The following is a 21,543-nucleotide window of genomic DNA, read 5'->3' as shown; positions in this document are numbered from 1 at the left end:
TTTATATCTGTTTGGATGTAATTTAGCCCTTGGTTTCTTGGAGAGGGAAGCTTACCACTTTGTTCTGGTTTAGAACTTTATTTGTTTATAAAAGGACAAGCTCTAGTTCATACACACGTATGCACACAGCACACACAGGTTCATGTGCACACACACACAGGTGTGCACACTCATGCACAAAGACCTATGCACATACATGAGCTCCAGGTGTGGGTGGCGTCTCCCCTAACACTCCTCCAGGTACTTCCCCAGAACTGAATAGGAGACAGACCTGGACAAACCTTTCTTGATGAGCAGGTCCACACAGCGGCTGTATTTCCTGGCAAACGGCAGTGTGAGCTAAAAGGAAAGCCAGGCCAGTCCAGCCCTCAGTGCAGGGCCCCTTAGGCCATGTGTATTTAGTCCCCAGGAGGTTCTGAGCTAGTGATGGGGCTGGGCTGGTCCTTCTCACCTTGGACATGGTCACAGCCTTGTGCCCCTCTCTTAGGAGTACTTCTCTGTGGACTGGTAGGGGAAGAGGAGCTAGGGTGACCACAGAACCCTAGTGTTGACAGTAAACTCACAGATCATCTTGGGCAGGCCCTACTTGAAGAGGAATTACCTCTTTTGGACTCCTGACTACAAGTTCCTTTGGCCTCCACAGGGACACATAGGGACAAGTCTGATTAGAAGCAAGTATTTTCTCCTAATGGGTGCATGATATCATAAAAGTGGTCCTTCCTCCTGTGATGCCAGGCACAGCCATCCTTTGGGACTCTTGTCTACTCTTCTTGGGAATCAGCCATAAGAGGACAATCCCTCTCCTGGTTGGAGATTATGATATTGTGTGGGCGTTGCAGAAGCACTTGGCTTTCTGCTGATTATACATGCCTGGCCCATCTTTCTTCCTATCACACACTTCTAGGCTGACATCCTTCACACTGCTTCTTTGTAATTCCTCATTTGTAATGTGCTGCAGTCTGCTCACACCAACCCTCAAACCTGCCTTTCTGCCCCTTTCACCCCTTCCTCTTGGTTCTGTCCTCTTCTGTGTCAAGGCCCACCACATACTTGAAGTGGTCTTGTCCTCCATCACTACATCTCTCCTCCATGCTAACCTCCCCTACTCTCTTTAGCCAGTACTCACATGGCATAGCCTCGGGAGGCCAGTCACCATCCTTTGCTGGATCATCCAGATCATGCCCTCTAACCATAGGTGTCCCTCTGGGTTCTGTCCCCGGCCCTCTTCTCTTCTCCCTCTGTACTTCTTCACTTGGTGGCCTCATCAGCTCTCATGGATTTAATTATCATCTCTATGCTAATGATTCTCAGATCTACCTGTCCTGCCCTAACCTCTCTTCTGACCTCCAATCGACTTTCAAACATCTCAAACTGTATGTCCAGTAGATATCTTAAACCAAATATGTTTAAAGCAGAACTCATTATCTTTCCATCTAAATCCTCCCCACCTCCCACCTTCCATGTTACTGTAAAGCGCAACACCATCCTAAAGAAGTCATCCTGGATTCTTCACTATCTCTTTCTCCCTAGATCCAAGCTGTTGCCAGGGGCTGCTGATTTTTTCTTTTGGCAAGGCAATTAGGGTTAAGTGACTTGCCCAGGGTCACACAGCTAGTAAGTGTCAAGTGTCTGGTCTGAGGTCGGATTTGAACTCAGATCCTCCTGACTCCAAGGCCAGAGCTCTATCCACCGTGCCACCTGGCTACCGCAAAGGGCTACTGATTTTACCGTTGCAATATTTCCCCTTCTTTCCTCTGACACTGCCCCTATCCTGGTGCACACCCTCATCACCTCACACCTGGATTATTACAATAGCCTGCTGGTGAGTCTGCCTGCCTTTAGTCTCTCCCCACTCCAACCCATCCTCCATTCAACCACCAAAGGGATTTCCTAAAGTGCAGGTCTCCCCATGTCTCTCCCTTATTCAGTAAGCTCCAGTGATTCCTTGTTGCCTCCAGGATCAAAAATAAAACACTGTTTGACATTTACAACCCTTTCAGACCTAGCCTCCATGTACTTTTCCAGCCTTCTTACGCTTACTCCCTGCGACGTGCTCTTCCATCCAGAGATACTTTATGGAGCAGGTATTTTCTCTGGCTGTTTCTCACACCTGGAGAGCTCTCTCCTCAAGTCTACCTGCTGTGTTCCTTGGCTTCCTTTCCCTCCTGGCTAAAATCCCATCTTTTACTGGAAGCATTCCCCAAGCTCTCTTAATTCCAGTGCCTTCCCTCTGTTAATTGTTTCCTATTTATCCTGGATATAGCTTGTTTGTACATGTATGTTTGCATGTTGTCTCTCCCATTAAACTGTAAGCTCCTTGAGGGCAGGGATTGTCTTCTGCTTCTTTGTGTATCCCCAGGGCTTAGCCCAGAGCTTCAAGTATGGAAGGTGCTTACTAAATGTTGACTGATTGACTAACGTCTACTACTGGACACTTTTTCTCTAGTGATTCAAAGATTACATTAACTTTTTGGGTTGCCGTGCTCCACTGTCAATTCACTCTGAGCTCTCTGGGCCCCTCTTCCTCCACATTTTTCACAGCAATTGGTGTCTGATGACATTGGACCACTCCCAGGTCCAATACTTGTGCAACTATCTTTTGAACCCAAGTGCAGGACTTAAAAAATTTCATCTTCTTAGGTTTGGCCCATCATTTTAGTTCGTTGAGATCTTTGGGGATCTTGACTATTGCTCAATGGGTAGGCTATCCCAGGTTTTGCTGCCTTTTTCTGATGTGACTACTTGAGCCAAATTTGAGGGCTTTTCTGCCAGATGAGGAGCAGCAACTCCAATCACTTTCATCCCTAACTGTGCCCTCAAAGAACTTTAGGCATTTTTAATTGAAAGAGCTCTCTCCTGTGCTAGGTTCTTCCAAGCCCAGCTACTCTCGTGATTACACTGCAAAGAAAATCTAACCTGTCCTGGTCCTTCATTCCTCCTGCCACCCCACCCCTGGTCTTCTTGGTCTTCTCCACACGAACCCTACCCCAATCTCTGTTTTATGTTAGTCTTGCTGACCCTATAAGTTCGGCCTGGCAATGAACAAGAACCCACTGGGTCCTAAGCCAGAGAGAAATGTATTTGCCGAGCCAGGCCATGCTGCTAGATCATAAACTCCTGAGGCCAAGGACCCTGTCTAGTATCCATAATGCCTTGTATACAGTAGGTTCTCCATGACCTGATGAGAAAAGCATTGGACTCAGCCTCAGGAGGCTGGAGTCTGAAGCTTGGCCCAGAACTACCTGACTTAAGGATCTTGTGCAAGTACTATATAAACGAGTCCTGTTGTGACTTCAGAATGATCAGGTGGCCAGTGCCCCTTATTCCAGGGCTTCTGGCTTTGCCCTGGGATGGGGTCTTGCATAGAGAATGCTGGAGATGGAAGGGATTTTAAGGACAATCTTGTCCACCACACAGGATGAAAGTGGGGGTCAATGACTTCATGCCTGAAGTGGCCCAATTCACAAGCCAGGTCCTCCCATTCCACATCCATCCATCTCTCCACATTGGGATGCTGCCAGTCCCTTGTAGGCCCTTAATATGTTTGGTTAACTAATATGCACCTAGAGGCCTTGTTGCCCTGAAATGGCATGGCAGGAGGCAGAGGAAGGCCCAGGAGGAGCAGGATTCATGTGTGCAGCCATCCCTGATTCTTTCACTTAGGTTTCTATTCTGTATGGGTCTCAGCACTACTAATTCTTATCCCTCATGTGTAGAGAGGTAAGATGTCAATTCCTGCCTGCTTGGGCATTTCCCCTCAGGAGATGATGGGCAGGGAAGTTATAGGATTTCCTCTGAGACCACTGAGAACTTTCTCACTCTCACACCTTTGCCTACCTGCCCCATCAGCGACTTTTCAAGGCTCTCCTTGAGGAGCTCCTAGCGTGGCCTGGGCCAGCTCTGGGAGAACTCTTACCTCTACCCAGCTGTGCAGCCGTTCCTGGGTGTGCCTGTCATCCTTAAAGCCTGCGATGGTCAGCAAATCTGCCACAAACTGTTTGGGAGTGATGTGAAGGGTCTGCCAGGAAAACCACAAGTGAGCATCTGTCCCCTGCTACCCTACACCACCAGGAAGGCATTCAGAGGTGGAGGAGGGGGCGCTGGGCTGCCGCCCAGGAGCCCATGTGTCAGTTCCTTCAGGATCTAATGTTCCCTGTTCTAAGGCATGCTTTGCTTCTTCCCTTTTCCTCCTTACCAAGCAATCTCCTCCCCATAAACCCCCCATGCTCAGCTTGTTCCCTCACTCCCCTACTCCACGTCACATATTTCTCCCAGGCCCAGGTGTGGTGCCCACTCCTGGCTTGTATCCTCCTCTTGTTGCTGGGTAAGGGGATAGAAGAAGTAGGGATTTCTCAACCCAAGAGAGGCATCTGCAGAGGCTTCTCACAGGGCCATAGGTAACATCCCTAGACTGAAGCTAGCAGAGATCCAGATTCACCTCTAGGCCTAGCCCTAGCCCAAGGTCCAAAGACAGAGGGAAAGTCATACATACCCATAGCCTGTTGGCCAGGGATACCACCTTGGCTGTCACTGCTTTGGGGTCCTTCTGTCTAATGGAATCCAAGATGATGTCAGTCAGGAAACAGTGGCATTTTCGGGCATAAAACATCTCCTCCCGGGACAGAGAGAAACTTAGGAAAGTCACCTCTGCAGAAAAAGGGTAAGGCCAGTGTTATATCACATGATAACCAACAGATTATTGTGGAGTCCCAGTCTCCATATGGGGGCCTTGGAATGAGGCTCTTTAAGAAGGACCACTTGGAAAAGACTGTATTACCACGTATCCCAGCCTGATTTTTCTGCCTGCCATTTCTGGTTATCATACTGAAGCAAGGCTCCCAAATATGCCTCTCTGGAGTCTCAGGCCATACATGGCCCTTTATCTATAAGTCCCCATCTTCAAAGGCCATCCTTTGGCCTGAAATTCCTTGATCTCCAGGGAGAAACCTGGTATGGGATTAGAGAAAGAGCATTGGATTTGGAGTTGAACGAGCTGATGTGAATCCTGGTTCTGCTCAGTACTGTCTATGCAACCTTGGACAAGTCATTGAACTTCTATGGCCCTCAGTTTCCTCAAATGGGAGGGGACTCGGGAAGTTCTGACAGAGGCAAGTTCCCTGGTTATCTTTTCCTTATCCCTTCTCTCACCTCTGGATAGAGGGCTGGTCTTAGATGGGGCCAGTCTGATGTCGTCGAGCTGGGTAGTATACACCACACTGTCCTCAAAGAATGTGCAGGAGCCATCACTCCCGACAACTGGGGGATGGGTCACTTTGAGAATGATCCCCATGTCATTCAGCTCATCAGCTTCCAGCACAGGCTGCTCAGGGATGGAGGTTTCTATGGAGGAAACATATGCCTTAGTTCCCATAAGGCAATAAGATATCACTGCCTGGAAACTTGGAGTCTTCTTTGTGGTAGCTGGTCCTATTTTCTAAGGAAGAATAAATGGACCGAGAATGAAGGAAGTAAGGGCTCCTCTAGGGAACCCGGGTTCTAGGCCTGGCCAGTCACTGTCCTAGTTGGGGTCTCAGTTCCTTCATCTATAGAATGAGGGTGTTGAAATAGATTCCTAAGGGGCCTTCCACCTTTAATACCGTTAACCTATTCTAATGTTCTATATGCATAGGTCCCTATTAGCTCTAACATGTAATATATGTCTGTGAAGTGGAGACTCTCCCCCAGAGAGGAATCCTCATGGTTACAGGCCATCAACATACTCTCAGCTCTGTTGCTGGCACCAGTTTCCCTCCCCTGGATTCCAGTGCAAAATTTCTTCATAGGTGCCAAAACGTGGGACTTATCTGTGCTCTACTGCTTCCAAAATGGCCAAACCACTATGGTGGATGTTTGGTTGAAACTGGTTTCCTGGAGACATGAATTTAGAGCCTGGGTAAAGTGGATCAGAAGCAGGAATTGAACAGAGAGGGGGGAGAATTATTTGGAAACAATGTGAGGCACTGGAATTTGGAGGCAGCAAATCTCACTAGAGATTAGGGAACTAAAGGTTGGAGAGCTTTCCTTTATAGAGACATCGGGGCTGTAATGAACTTTCTGGCTACTTTGTGTCCATACCGCATGTCCCAACAGGATCTAGGTCTTATAGATGGAGGGGTGGGTGTTCTCACCCTGCACCTCAAAGCAGTGTCAGGGATCCATCAGCAAGGATGAAGAAGGCAGCTAAAGAATATAATGAGAAAGAGGGTAATATGGTAGAAAGAAAGAGGACTGAATTGGGGGTCAAGAGACTTGAGTTCTAATCTTGATTCTGCCATTAACTTGGTACATGACCTTGGATAAGTCACTTTCTGCCCCTGGACCCTCGGTCTTCCTCTGTAGAAGGAAGATCTGGAACCAGCAGCATTTTGACAAACTAACTTAGCCATGGAACTCTTTTGAGTTTGAAAAATACAGATGGGAACCATAAAGGTTGGTCCAGGAAGACACATTGTGAGTATGGAGGGAGTTGGGGGTATTTGGAGCAATATAGAAGTCAATCTGTTTTCATGCTGAAAACTGCTGCATGTACTAGCCTTATGATATAGAATTTCACATTTAATTCTTTGGGGGTGATACTTGCTGGTGTTCCAGTTTCCTCCAGGAACCCCTCCCCATCTCACATTTCCTAGAATACTGGAGATCCACACAAAGTACTTTGGGTAATGCCTGAACAAAATGATTCCGAAGTCCCTGTTGGCTCTAAGCTTCTGAAAACTCTTACTAAGATAATTCCTTGATTGTCCTCATTGAGTTTCCTAGGTTTTATAAGAAAAGTGTGCCTGAGGACACTAATAAACTACAAGCTGCATGAGGGCAGACACTGGCTCGTGTACATTTTGTGTTCTGTCTATAGCAGATACTTAATAAAGGCTTGTTTTATTTGCACTTGCCTTTCTCCTTTGCTCCCTGCCTTGCCCAGTCTTTCAAGGCAACTGCTCTTTTTATTGGGAGATACGGCCTGAATATTTGCTCCAAGCCCTTTTCCTTGGCAATGGTCATGGCTTGGGGACTTGGAGTCTTCTCTGTGGCAGCTGGTCGAGTTTTCCAAGAAGCGATGGCTGGACTGAGCTGACAAGCTGCCTCGTTCCCAGAGAGGGGCCGTGGAGTGGGCTCCTCTAGGCTTGTGCTTCTTGAGGGCGCCACTGGTGGGAATTCCCACTGCTTGCAGTTGACCATGTCCCACTCTCGAACCAAGGAAATCAGCTTTTGCATGGGGGTAACAGGAGGGTCTGAAGTTTCTGATTTGGGGATGATATTGACTGCGGAGCACTTCTTTTTTGGAGGGCTCTCAGGATGGCTCCAATGCCTGGGGTTGGTAAACAGGCCTGGGCACTGAGGATACACCCCAGGGTTACTGGTTCTCTTGACACCTCTGCACAGGGACAAGTGGATTGTTCTAGTGTACTGCTCATTCTCCTCTGTTAGGCCTGGCCTGGCTGGCACTCCCTTCATTTTTCTCCATGGAGTCCCACAGCAATCTCTAAACTCCACAGGCACGCAGGGGGCAGTCTGGAAAAGGAGAAAACAGAGTAGTCTTGGCCAATTTCTGAGTCCACCAGAAGTTGTACAGCATAAGGGAAAGAACCCTGGTCTTGGAATCAGAAGACCTGGATTCAGATCCTGACATGGAGACATACATGCTCTGCAACGCTGAGCAAGCTACCTCCCTTCTCACCTTCATTTCCCTCATTCATAACATGGTAGTGATGATCCCTGTACTACCTGCTTCAGGGCTTGTGTCAGGTTTAAATTTGGAAGGTAATAGAGAGCTCACCTATTTCAAACCCCTCTTTTTACAGAGGAGAAAATTGAGCCCCAGAGAGTTTATATGACTCATTCAGGGTAAGGGGGGTGGGGGGAGAGTAGCAAAGTGAGGATTTGAACCCAAGTCCTCTGACTTCAAATGCAGTCCTCTCAAAGTATTCTAGAAATTAAAGCCATTATTATTCCATGTTGTCTCTCAACCCAAAGACTAATCAGTGATACAGTCCCATGAGGAGCTCATACCTGATATAAATTACCCTAATCTGGGCTCTGGTCCATCATTTGGGGAGCCAGAGATGGTTGTCACAAGGACAGGTTTTCTCCAACAATGGCAGTGATATTAATTGGTATTATTTACAAGTACCGAGGAAATCCAAAAGGACTCTCACACAGCAGTGAACAACGGTCCCTGTCCATGACAAGTAAAGTTTTCTGAAGACTCTAATGAATCGCAGGCAATTAGCCAATGCTGGAAGAACCTGCCAAAGTAGCAAGAGGCGCTGATGATGAGGCAGCTAGGTGGACAGGGCTTTAGACCCGGAGTCAGGAAGACCTGAATATAAATGCAGCCTGAGATACTTACTAGCTGTTTGACCTCTGGGCAAATCACTTAACCTCTCTTTGCCTCAGTTTCCTCATATGTAAAGTGGGGATAATAATAATACCTACCTCCCAGGCTATTGGAACAAATGAGGTAATAATCATACATCACCGTACAACACCTGGAATATAGTTAAGTGCTACATAAATGCTAGCTATTGTTGTTGCTACAGTACTTTGCCAACCTTAAAGCACTATATAAATTCCACCTGCTGTGATGATAATAGCTAACGTTCCTATGATGCTTTAATGCTTACAGGGTCCTTTGCTTCCAGCACCTATAATGGGAAATGGTGCACATGTGATCTTTATTTCACAGATGAGGAACCTGAAACTCGGAAATTAAGTGGCTGGCCCAGAGTCATGCAGCTGCCAGGGGCCAGGAGCCGAGGGAGGTCTCTGGCTCACCATGGCCAGGAAGAATCCTCAGCATGCCTTGAGTACTTACTTCCTTAGGGCCTCGGTTGAGCTCAACAGGTGGACCTTCAGTCACTACATGCAATCTCCGGATGGGAAAAGCTGCTTCACTCTCAGACTCCTTCTCCTGGGTCCAGGATCTGCAAAACCCAACTGGGATCCAGTCAGTGAGCAGATGTTCCCCATCACCCCATCTATGAGGCTGCCTATGGGCTGGATGGGAAAGCACTCAAGAAAGTGAGAAGCAGGGGCGGCAGAGGCCTCATGGTACAAGCCCAGGCTGGCGCTGGGGCCTCACCACCATCTTGGTAGCTGGGCAGTGCCCAGTGGAGGTAGGGAACTCAGGGAACCTTAACAGGAATGGATTTGATTCAGACTTATTGACTGATTCAGACGAATCATTTCTTCCTTGGCACACCTTGCACTCTGATTTCCTGGTCTAGTCTCTGCCAGAGCACTAGAATCCCGGACCTGAGACACTTGTTGGAGCAAGTCACTTTGGTCCCAGCCTGACTTCACCTTTTGGTTTGTGCCTGGTCTCCTCCCAGCTGGAACCCCACCTCCTTTTCCCTGAGGGGGGAATTGCGGTCCCTCCTCTCCAGGATGTCATGGTAAGCCTGGCCACAGGTAGGACTTTATGGCATGAAATGGCCCAAAGAGCCTTGGATTAGGAAGGTGAAGACCAAGGCTCTGGTCCTAACTTTGCCTGAAGTCTCACTATGTGACTTGGGCATGAGATTTCCTCTGACTGGGACTCAGTTTCCATATCTGTCAAATGAGACAGAGTATCTCCAAATACCCTTCAATAATAATGATCTACTACCTACTTCACAGGGTTTTTTTTGAAGAAAGTGCTTTGTAAACCATAAAATACTATAGGAATATGCATTATTATTTTTAAATGTGTTCTGGAAGAGTTTATTAATATCTCAGAAGTATTGTCCTCTATTAGATATCTCTCTGCATTGGTTTTATGTCTATGCTATATAGAACAAGTGTGTTTTGGAGATTAGGGAATTCTGCCTAAAGGGACGCATGTAACAGAACCCTTTGCCTCTACTTCCTGAGAAGATTTTCCTTACCTGTAAGCCTCACATTGAGAAAGGGCTTCTGATAGAGAGGGAATTCGGTACTCCTCAACCTCCTGACAGAAGAGAGGCCATTCTCTGCAAATAATAGGCATGTCAGTTTGGCAAAATGGTTCCAATTCTAGGCTGGACAGGAAGTGTGCTCTGAGTTCTGAGTTCATTCTGACATCTCTAACACTAGTACAATTAAAGAAGCATTAAGCACCCTCGGGGCAAAGGTGAGGTCCAGGCACAGGCTTCAGGCAAATTTGGGAAGAGAGAAGATAATTTCAACTACCTCTAATCTCCCAAGTCTTTGATACGGCTTTGCTCTTGGGGTTCCATGTTCCTCTACAATGTTAGTGCTACAGCATCACTAGCTAGCATCTTGTAGTAAACCAAATAGGGACCAAGTGACAGAAAACCTGGTTTCTAATCCCAGTTCTGTCTCTTACTCTGTGGCCTTAGGCAAGTAAGTCACTTGATATCTGTTGGGCTCAGGAGCCTTCATCTGTAAATCAGAGATTTGATTATGTCTTGGTCCCTTTCCAATTCTAAGATTTTTAAATTTCCTTCTGTAACAAAACCAGAATTCTTGTTTCATCTCTTTTGGAGAATACCTCAGTTCACATATCAGAAATAATTTACCCTTCCCAATGGCCCCAAATAGATCTCCTCTGGATAGAGCTGATATCAATCTAGGCAACCTTCTTCAGGTAATTTTCCTTTTTTTTCACTTACTTAAATTCAGTTGGTAAAAACAGTTTGCCAAGTCTAAGGAAATTGAGAATGTGTCTGAACATTTGTCCATCTCCATGGATTAGCAGAGTCTGTCCATATGTAATCCAATACACTCTCTGGGGGTTAGACAGCAGTTCTGGATACTGGGGAAGGAAATCAGACTTAGTTCCAAGCATTCATCTCCTTAGTAAAGAGGCAGGACTCCTCTGGGTTTCCTAGTTTCCAATCTCATTTTCCTGCATCATCCTCCAACAGAAGATACTTTGGGGTCTTCCACCTTCCCTGTCAGCCAGACTAAATTAGCAGGAAGCCAAAGCATAGGAGACCTTTCCAGCTAACATCTCAACGGGTAAGTCTCTGCTGGGCTTCTAGCCTTCCCCCTGCTCCCTAGGGCAGCTCTTCTCTGATGGCACCTGAAAATCACCCTTGACCCAGTGTGCTCAATCCTAAACCAAACAAGAGGGACCCTCCCCCCTCAGCCCATCATCCTACTCCTCAGGGCCACTGGATTTTGGTAGAAAAAGCACATGGGTAGACATTTGTAAATTTACTACAGCCGTCCATGCATGGCACAGCAAAGTCAGCAGTGCACTTAGGGACAGAAAACATCAGTCTGGATTGCACACCTGCCAATTATTACCTTGATGAAGGGGGGAAAGTTATTACTTAGCCTCTAAGCCTCACTTTTCTCATCTAGAAAATGGGAATAATAATATTTACAGTGCCTGCTTCACAGTGTTATAAGAATGAAATGAAAACTATAAAGTACTTTATGAATCTTAGAGTCCCATGTAAAATTTAAACTATTATTATTATGGACCATGGTGACTAGCTCTAGTGAAGTACAGTAAACACCTCAGAAGGAAGAGGAGAAAGGCAAACCCACAGAGAGCAGTACCTTCAGTAGGGTCTGGAGGGATGTTGCATACCAATGGCTTCCTACATAAACTTTCACAATCTGATGAGGTGAATAGACTGTGATCTCTGCTGTCCAAGCTTCATCTAAGAAAAATCGATTAAAATGGAGATATCACAGAACCAGAAGGGGGAATGAGGTAGGAGATTTCTAGGACTTATGCAGTCAGTACCCCGAGATTCAACATCATTATGAGGCCACACAAGTATGAGGTCATGAACTCAGTCCCCAACATTTCTGATTTCTAAGAGATAGCTGGATGCCATGGACAAGGCACAGAATTCAGAGTCTGTGGGTCTGTATCCAAACCCATCTATGTGATCTTAGGCAAGTCATTTAACCTCTCTGTACCTAAGTTTCCTTATCCATTAAAAAAGACAGAGACCAGATGATGTACCAAAAGATTTCTAAGCTCTCTTCTAGCTCTAAAGTTGTGATCAAAAGGATTGCGCTTACTTAGTCAAGGGGAGACAAAGTGACCTCTGATGCTCTTCACACAAAGTGCTCCTGCCACACTTTTCTCTACAGATATCTTTCAGTGAATCAGATTTGGATATGCCAATGTAGTGGACATTTGGTCATTCGTAATGTGTAAAATAGGGATAATAATATTTGTACTTTGTATTTCACAAGGTTTCTGTTATGAAAGTGCTTTTTAAGTGGTAAATACCAAAGAAATGTGAGTTATTATTCTAGGGAGAGCATCAGGGACCTAAGAAGTCTGGTTCCCTCAGGAACTACTGTCTCTAAAGCAATCTACTCTATTCAAGTGGACATTTGGGGTAGATCAGGAGTGGGGAACCTGCAGCCTTAAGGCCATATGTGGCCCTCTAGGTCCTCAAGTGCAGCCCTTTGACTGAATCCAAACTTCACAGAACAAATCCCCTTAATAAAAGCATTTGTTCTGTAAAACTTGGACTCAGTGAAAAGTCCGCACCCAAAGACCTAGAAGTCCACATGTGGCCTCAAGTCTAAAGGCTTCCCACCCCTGGGGTAGATGATTCTCCAACTCCATCTCAAGGGCTGACTCTGGTTCTTAAGTGGCTACTTCCAGTGTTTGCAACATTTCGTAGAAATTGGTAAGAATGAATCTAAGATGTAACAGCAATATTGTGATCAACTGTGGATACTTAGCCATTCTCAGCAATATAACAATCCAAGACAGTTCCGTAGAACTTATGATGAAAAATGCTATCCACCTCTAGAGAAAGAACTGATAGTATCAGAATGCAGATTGAAGCATACTTTTAAAAACTTTTCCTTTTCTTTTCTTTTCTTTTTTGTTTTGTATTTTCTTTCACAACATGACCAATACAGAAATATGCTTTGCATGACTGCACTTGTATAACCTCTATCAAATTGCTTGCCTTCTCAATGACAGGACAAGGGAGGGAGGCAAAGAAGGGGATTTGGAACTCAAAATTTAAAAAAATAAATGTTAAAGATTGTTTTTAACCTGTAATTGGGGAAAACCAAAATATTAACATTTTAAAAAAAGAATGAATCTAAGTGTTGTCTGAGCATTGGTGGTGGTGGTAATGGTTGTACATGTTTGTAGAGCTGTCACTCTAGAGCCACTAAAATTTCTACAGAGAGAAGGTATATCTAGATGTGTAAAAGAAATTGATGTTTACATGTAATACAGCTGTGCCCAAACTAAATTATTTACTTTTCACTTGAGATCAGTTGGGGTTAAGTACGATATAATGTAAGCTCACCAAAGGCAGATATGATTACTTTCCACACCTTATAGAGTGTTCAGGGCCTTATGAATGTTTGACAGCTATTATTTTATGACAATAATGATCAAATGTTTGCTATCTGTAGTTGTTTGGATAACATAGGGAGCTTTGACACTCAGGCTCTTATCCTAAGAGGAATTTGTCCTCTAAACAGAGACTTCAATTTCTGACCCTAGGTTTTTGATTCTTTCATATGTTGTCCTTAGCCCATATCCTGTTTCATGTTACTTACCACATCTTCACAATCTTTGACACCCCTACCCTTGATATTAAATTGCAGATTGATCAATATACTTATTTACCAAGCAACTTGTGAGTTGGAGTTTTGGGTTCAAGATGTGTTTTCAGAGCAACTTTCATAGGTTCATAGGTGATGTCCCTCTTGTCCAAGAAGGAGCAGAGTTCATATACCTCTGAAATTGTCTCTGTTAGGGGCAGCCTGCAGGTTCCCAGCCAATTCCTATCCAAAAGAGAAATTTTGTCATGGAGAGTTTGAGCCTTACCCCCACCCCCAAACTCTTCACTCTCAACTTTGAGGATGTTTATTCTTTAAACCAATAATAACAAGAACATAGCACTAGTTTCAATCTATCATCTCCAACATATTATTTCCTGATTAAAATTTAAGAAATTGTGGTCATATTTTATAAGAATACTCTAGGAACTTCAGGATCTCCTAAGGATCAGGTTAACAAGTGATCATTCCAGAAGCTATCCAAATTGAACCAGTGATTCCCTAATAGTTCACATGAGTGGTTCCTCTTTGGGATGAAGCACAATGAATAAAAATATACAAGTTGGGTAAGTAATGTTCTTACGTATTATGCAGGCCTCAAGCATGGGAGCTATGAATAAAGTAACTACCTTCCAATTCCTGGCTCTCTGTGCTGCTTTTCTGGATTTTGTCCCTACAAGAGCTTAAGGAGCTAGTTTATTCTTAGAAAAGCAACATTAGAACCCATGTTGAAATCACGCTTCTTTCCATGATTCTAGTGTCACACTGGTCAACAAAGCAAGAAAATGGACGTCATCACATCCCTCTGCAGTTTAGGGACTCTTTCTGGGCAGCTTAGGGTCTTATTTGTGGTAAAACTCGAAGCTAAAATCAGATTTCCAATGGGATCCTTTTCCCAGAGGAGAAATCTTCAGGGATTTACCTGACATGCTGAAAGAGAACACCATTCCCTGTAATATACAGTTTGCTTCCATCTAAAGTGCTTTCAATGTGGAGCTGTCCCAGTGCTGAATCAGGGTATTTGACCAGCAGGCCAAGGGCCATCATATATAGGGGCTTCACAGATTCCAGGTTGGCTGCTCTTCCCCCCTTTCCAGGACTTGGAAGGTGACATGTGGTTTGGGAACAATTTCCTGCATGGAAGAAAAATATAAGGGAAGCATTCCTAAGTATCCAATAACTGCTTGCTAAAACTTCCTTGAGTTAGGTTTAGTTCTGCCATTTATTACCTGCCAGAGGACTCTAACCAAGTATTACTTATTGATGACAAAATGATATTGGAAAGATGTTTTCTGCCATAAACCCCAATTTGTTTAGTCAATCAACATTTACTGAATGCTTACCATGTACAATAAGAACAGTACATTTCCCTTACGATAACCCTCTAAGGTCACACAGGTCACACAAGAATTGTCACCATCTTACGGATGAAGAACCAGGCTTACAGAAGTGAAGTCATTTGTCAGTGGTTCTACAGCTACAAAGTACAATTCATTGTGTTTGAGGCTAGAGGAAATATAGAAATAAATAAGATATAGTCCCTATCCTCAAGGAAGTTAAACTTTAGTGAAAGGAAGGAAGACATGTGCACAAACAGAAATTAGAATATGATAAATTCATTGGAGGAAAAATAGTTCTGAGATCAGATGATAGAGAAATCACCTCCAGTTAGAGGGATGAGATAAGCGTTCATAGAAGGTTCACATTTTAGCTAGGCTATCAACTATGGATAGGATCTTGTTTGAGATTAGAGACCAAGACTTTTCTTTTGCAACTTATTTCATCAATTGTGTCTTTCACTCAGAAATGATGGCCACCATGGAAACCACCTAGTCCCATTCACTGAAGTTTACCTTGTGCCTTCTACTTCCAGATTCAACTCAGAGCCTGGAATCAACAGTTCCCTAACCAGGGCTGTATATCAATATACCAGTTAGCTCCTACCTCATAACAGGACAATGTGAAAAACAGAAGCTCCCTGAATTCATATCTCCTATCACAGACATAGCTAGAAAGTCTCTATGGAACATAATGTTCTTCTGTGGTAAAGATCAATATGGTTATTTGGGTTAATCTTCTTTCTGTAGCACATAGATCCCCCTTGACTATTGCTGTTTAATACTTACATGATTAGGGCAAATGACTTAACTTCTCTGGGCTATAAGTATCCTCATATATAAAATAAGAGGTGAAGATTAATCTGCTTTTTTTTTCCAGCTCTATTTATACTTTGATGATGGATCTGTGATCACAATGATATGGATAATCACTCCAATGATGGTAGTTAAAATCTATTCCCATCCCCCTTCTCATCTGGTTCAACTCTTAATCCATGTTCTTCCATAAATCTTCCATGAGTCCACCCAATGTGTATGGGGCCTTTCTATAGCTCTCTAGATATTGCTTGGATCTCAGTGAAGCATGTGGACTATCCATCAGATAGCCCTCAAGCTTGATTCATGGCCAACCCACCTATTTCCTGTCATGCATCTGATTTTATATCATTTCTCTTGCGTAATTTTTTTGTTAGTAATACATTGCAGTCTATTCATATCCACCTTGTGCCTTTCCATTTCCCTTTGTGTGACCTAGAACTTTTTTTTTTTTTGAAACTGTGGTATTTCATGACTAGAACATTGATTTTAAAATGATGGGCCTATGTTTCAAAAAAAAACCTTGGAGTCAATAAAAGTGCTACACAATGTCCCATGTGTAACCCAGTCTCATTTCTTCCTGTCCAATTCTTCACCCAGTTCATTGTCTATCTGCAATGTTTGTCTAAGATGGATGTACTGCTGGATCAACTGTAGGCGCTATCCATTCAATTATACATCATAGCCTGAACAACAGGCATTCTTCATCCACTTGCTTTTTCCTAGGTGGATAGTTCGACTGAATTTTCTTTCTTTCTTTCTTTCTTTCTTTCTTTCTTTCTTTCTTTCTTTCTTTCTTTTTCTTTCTTTCTTTCTTTCTTTTTCTTTCTTTCTTTCTTCCTTCCTTCCTTCCTTCCTTCCTTCCTTCCTTCCTTCCTTCCTTCCTTCCTTCCTTCCTTCCTTCCTTCCTTCCTTCCTTCCTTCCTTCCTTCCTTCCTTTCTTCCTTCCTTCCTTTCTTTTTTTCTTTCCTTTCTTTTTTTTTTGGCTAGGCAATGGGGTTAAGTGACTTGCTCAGGGTCACACAGCTAATAAGTGTCAAGTGTCTGAGGCTGGATTTAACTCAGGTCCTCCTGACTCCAGGGCCAGTGTTCCATCCACAGTACCACCCAGCTGCTGCTGAATTCTTTTGAGTAATTATGGCTCTCATTTAAGAAGCTCTACAGGGTTCCAGGGCTTGGTCCCATCAACATATCCATATAGAAACAGGAGCATATGTGGAATATCACCATCTATTAACAATCTCTCTTCTACTTGGACTCTGCTGGAATAATTTAGTGACAAACACCTTCGTCAGACATACATTTAGCTATTTTATGCCTTCTTTGATATTAATCATCACTGTTAATGAACAAAGTTATCTAGTTGTCACATCTTTCAAGGAAGCTTCTATAATTACAACACATGAGAGATACATACCTCCCTGGAGGAGAGCATTTAAGGTGGTATTTTGCTCTATTGAATCCAAAATCTCTATAGTATAAAACTCAGCACAGAAGAATCTTGCATTTGGTGCCCCTTTTAGTTGCATGCTTTGAAGATGCAGTTTGTTCTAGAACACTGTTTGAGAGAGCCTATAACCTTCTTAAGCCATTTCAATAATGGCCTCTATACATGTGTAGATTATTTTCACAAGGATTTTGTAGATGAGAAAGTGGGCAATGTGACACAGTGAATAGAGTGATGGTCCTGAAGTCAGGAAAATCCGAGTATAAGTTCTGTATCCAACATTTAGTAGCTGTGTAGCCCTGGGTAAGTCACTTAACCTCTCTGGGCCTCAGTTTCCTCATCTGTATAACGTGGAGAATAATACTTGTATCCTGCCAAGGGACTGTTGTAAAGTTCAAATTAGATAATCGATATAAAGTACTTTGCAAAGCTTTAAAACCATTATATGAATGTCAATTATTCTATGGGTCAATAGTTATTGAATTTCCTTGATTACTTTTTTTGGGGGAGTAATGAACCATTTTTTTCCAAGCACCTGTTATCATCACTCTTTTCAGATATCTTTAAGATCCCTTAATGCCTTAATGCCTTCAAAAATGCCCCCTCTACCATGGGACTCATATACTTGGCCTAGACCAGTTATTTCCTCCATATTTATTTTCTTTAGTGGTATTTCTATTTCCTCATGCAGCATACCAGGGGTTATGTTAAGAGTTCAAATAGGACAAGTAGTTCCACTGTTCATTAATGGAGAACATAATTTGTTATAGAGATCATGACAGATCTTTTTCATTTTTCATGTTTTCCTCCTTCCAATTTTATCCTTCAATGCTCTTGGGGGTGATCTGGCTCAACTAGGCCTCTTGCCAAGCTTTCTATAAACCTGCTTTTTCCTGTACTGATTCTATTTTATGAGGTAATACAGCTTATAATCTTTTGCCATCTTCTTCCATAAGATTTTACAAATGAGTTTATATTCTAAACCATAGTTTTCTTTAGCTGCCAATGGTCTCTATTTGCCAAGAAAATCAAGTGTTTGTTGCCTGAAACAATTCTAGGTTTCAAAAAATCTCCTCATTGTGGTAATTGATTTACATTGGTTAAACTTCCCAAGGAAATGGTAATAGCCTGAGTTATATCTGTTCTTTTAGCCATTTTTTCAGTGTCAAAAGCCTTAAAAATATATCAAGTTGGGGTTTCCCCAATTGTATTCCTCATTTTTATTATTTTAACTATTAACAAGTTGATGTTGTGACTATACATAGTTAATTTGAAAATGGCTCCTATACTGGTATGTATATATGCATACATACATATATACATATAGGTCCACAAGTCTTTGGTCTGTCTCGTTTTTTGCAAAACTTCTGAATCATGTTTTCTAGCATGTCTTTTTTTTTACCTTTGCCTCTGGTCAGTGGTTACCTTTGCATCAAAGATATAAACTATTAAAGTATACATTGATTTAATTTGGAAGATCATGTTGAGTTCTTCATGAAATTTCTCTACTTTCTCATACTCTGAAACAGATGTCGGTACATGCTGCAATGATCTTTTTGTAAGTACTTACCATCAGCACTGCAATAAAAGATGACCAAGGGTAGCATGAAATGATGGTTCTTCTTGCCTTTGGAAACATGGCAAAATCAGTTTCTTTATTTGCCTATCCAAGAAGAAGCTGTGTGATGACCATCCTGTCATGTAGCTGGACCTTCTTTTTTCTTTTCTGGTTTCATTTATAGTGAGAATGTCAAGGTCAACATGACTCATTTCCTCTAGGTCCATTTGTCCATTTGTTGGCCACTGGACAAAGATGTCACATAGAGGGTATTAAGAGTTAAGTTGTTGGGTATAGACAGTCCAAAAGCATCCCCTCTTCCACTACTTTGCCATCATCACTACAGAAGTGAAAGAGGGCTGGTAGGCTGGCTAGAACTGGAGGCCATTAATTTTTTTTCTTTGTTTCTAATATTGCCATGATCAAAGAATTCATTACCAACCAGCAAGCCTACTAGTGACGAGCTTCCCCCTATTTAGCTAAGGTCTTAGCTAGTGGACATAATCTGTTGCCTAGACTATATTCAAAGCATATCCACTGACATAGCCTGTGAGAACCTGGGGACACCTGTATCTACAAATCTATGATTAGCATTAGAGTTGGACTTTGTTGAACTTTATAATTTATTGTCAGAGTTAATGCTCTAACTAAGGTAATAGAAAATATTTGTGGGATTGCTATTCAGTATTCAGAATATTCATGAAATATTTATTGAAATATTCATGAAAATATTCATGAAATATTTATTGATAGCAACAATCTATTACATAACATATACTGGGAATGATACAAATATTAAATAATATTTGGTACTTGCTGTCATAGAGCTCATGATACAGTAGGAGGACACAAGACATACACAAATAACTGTAACAGGGATAATATCTATGCTCTAACTGATAAGTCCTTGATTCCATGTTTTTTTAATCAGTCCTTCCTGTAAAGCTTCTAAAAGTGGGCATGTTCACCCAGCATTGACTGATATGGAAAGAACCGAAAGGCCAGAGAAGACATGATGGACAGTGTGGCCTAGGCACAACCTTGGAGAGGAGAGAGAAAAAGAATACCTGATAACTTTGACCCAAAAAAGTTACTTGGGGCCCCGGAGAGGCTTTTCTATCATGAGGCTGTGATGCCAAAGTTATACCTCTGGGCAAGAGGAGGATTATGAGTTGAGCAGTGATGGGGGGAAAATTGACGTAGAGTAACCAGAGGAAGAATCAGTATCCAGATTCAGATGGCCAGTGGCTGCCCTTAAAGAGGAGACAGACACTAGTTAGGAACACCGGTTCTTAAGTTCCCCAAGTGGACTTTGATATTTTGAGAAGCTCTCAGTAGAAAATCAGTGGAAGATGCTATTAGATCCTGCTCTTAAGCACCAGGAGTTCCTGGGTTGGGAACATGCCTATAAATTACAGGCTGATTGGTCTCAGAAAAGAAAACATGGAAATATTGTGGTACTTATTTAATATATAGTTTTATTCTTTTTGGTTCTATGGTAATGAGCAAAACACTATGTATATTATATATTTTAATTAGGCAAACATATATGTATACACATATTATATAATACTACCATCATGGCTTGACAATATAACATATATATACACGCATATATGCATACATGTATATATGCACATATATAGATATATATGCATATATGTATTATATAGTCAAACTGTGATCAAAAAAATAAACTCTTATGCCACATTCACATGCTTAGAGTCCTTTGAAATAAAGCATGAAGGGAGAAGAACTTTAATTTCCAATAAGGTAAATGTCAGTAGTTTTAACTCACATAAACAAAAGTTCTTTGGGATCCTCAATAATTTTAAACAATGGTAAAGGTGTTCTGAGACCAAAACGTTTGAGAACCGCTGTCCTATACTAATGAAGATGCCCTTCCACTTATAAAAAGGGTAGAAGTGGGGACATCTTCTCTTTGAGAACTATAAAGCTTAGCATTTTTCCTGAGTTCTTTCCGGTGTTGGGTGAAGTACATAACTGCTAGAGTAAAGGTGAGACTGCCCGCATGTGGGTCCTCATTGCTGAAAAGGGTCACGTTAACTGGGCTATAACACCCTCTGGTGGTTAAATAACTACAATACATAATGATGTGCATTAGTACAAAGTATCATTCAGCGTCCGCAATTTGGAGTATCATTGGTGGCAGAGAAGAGAGCAGGCTTAATGAAGGAGGTAGTATTTGAACAGGTCAATAGAGTAGAGTGGATACCATTTGGTGGAAGAGAGAGGAGTGGGAGAGTTCTGATCATCTGGAATCACACAAGTAAAGTCATGGAGGTGGGCAAATATAGGACATGTGTGTGAACACTGGGGAAGAGGGGAAAGAGCAAGCCCTCCAATTCAGCTAGAATGTAGAGGGTCTAAGAGAGTATGTTTGGTAAGAAGGGTAGGGAGCTGTGTGGACAGCCCTAAATGTTAGACTAGGGAGATGGAACTTAATTTGACTGACAATAGGGAACCACCCAAAGGATTTGAACAGAGGAGCAACATGATCAGATTAGAGGAATGAAAGAGCTAAGTGAAATTTTAGACTGTGAAATGCTGCTACAGGTATCTGAAGGGACAGTGAATCATTTTTCCCAAACATCTGAATAGAACAGAAATGTATTTACTCAGCTTAGACTTGGCATTGTGGTGGGGTAGGAAGAACACTAGATTGGGGACCTGGGTTAGAATCCCAGTTCTATCCCTTACTACTTGTGAAACTGAGGAAATCACTTCCTCTCTGGGCCTCAGTTTTCTTATTTACAAAATGAAGGGGCAGAATGAGATGATGTCTAAAGTTTTAGCTCTAAAATCTATGATCTGACATAGCAATGCCTGGCAGGGAAGGGATGACAGGGTTCCCCTAGTCTTTTTTCTAGTAGGTATATATG

General features: G+C 42.7%; 1 protein-coding gene across 3 annotated transcripts in view; it reads right to left on the bottom strand.

Annotated features, from left to right (window-relative positions):
• Positions 1-70: 70 nt before the first annotated feature.
• The window catches only part of KCTD19 (potassium channel tetramerization domain containing 19), a 54,812-nt gene continuing 33,339 nt past the window's right edge, over positions 71-21,543 (bottom strand). For all 3 annotated transcript variants that reach the window (XM_020989357.1, XM_020989359.2, XM_020989355.2), the window contains 11 exons: positions 14,405-14,615; positions 13,550-13,707; positions 11,488-11,591; positions 10,590-10,732; positions 9,864-9,947; positions 8,813-8,921; positions 6,891-7,509; positions 5,149-5,340; positions 4,493-4,647; positions 3,917-4,018; positions 71-339 (listed from right to left, as the gene is read on the bottom strand). In XM_020989357.1, coding sequence (XP_020845016.1) covers positions 226-339; positions 3,917-4,018; positions 4,493-4,647; positions 5,149-5,340; positions 6,891-7,509; positions 8,813-8,921; positions 9,864-9,947; positions 10,590-10,732; positions 11,488-11,591; positions 13,550-13,707; positions 14,405-14,615 — 1,991 coding nt within the window. In that variant the 3' untranslated portion in view covers positions 71-225. The remainder of the gene's footprint in view (positions 340-3,916; positions 4,019-4,492; positions 4,648-5,148; positions 5,341-6,890; positions 7,510-8,812; positions 8,922-9,863; positions 9,948-10,589; positions 10,733-11,487; positions 11,592-13,549; positions 13,708-14,404; positions 14,616-21,543) is intronic.

Source organism: Phascolarctos cinereus, unplaced genomic scaffold (genome assembly GCF_003287225.1).
Source record: "Phascolarctos cinereus isolate Bilbo 61053 unplaced genomic scaffold, phaCin_HiC Scaffold_2;HRSCAF=192, whole genome shotgun sequence".
Classification (NCBI taxonomy): Eukaryota; Metazoa; Chordata; class Mammalia; order Diprotodontia; family Phascolarctidae; genus Phascolarctos; species Phascolarctos cinereus.
This window is presented reverse-complemented; position numbering and strand designations above follow the sequence as displayed.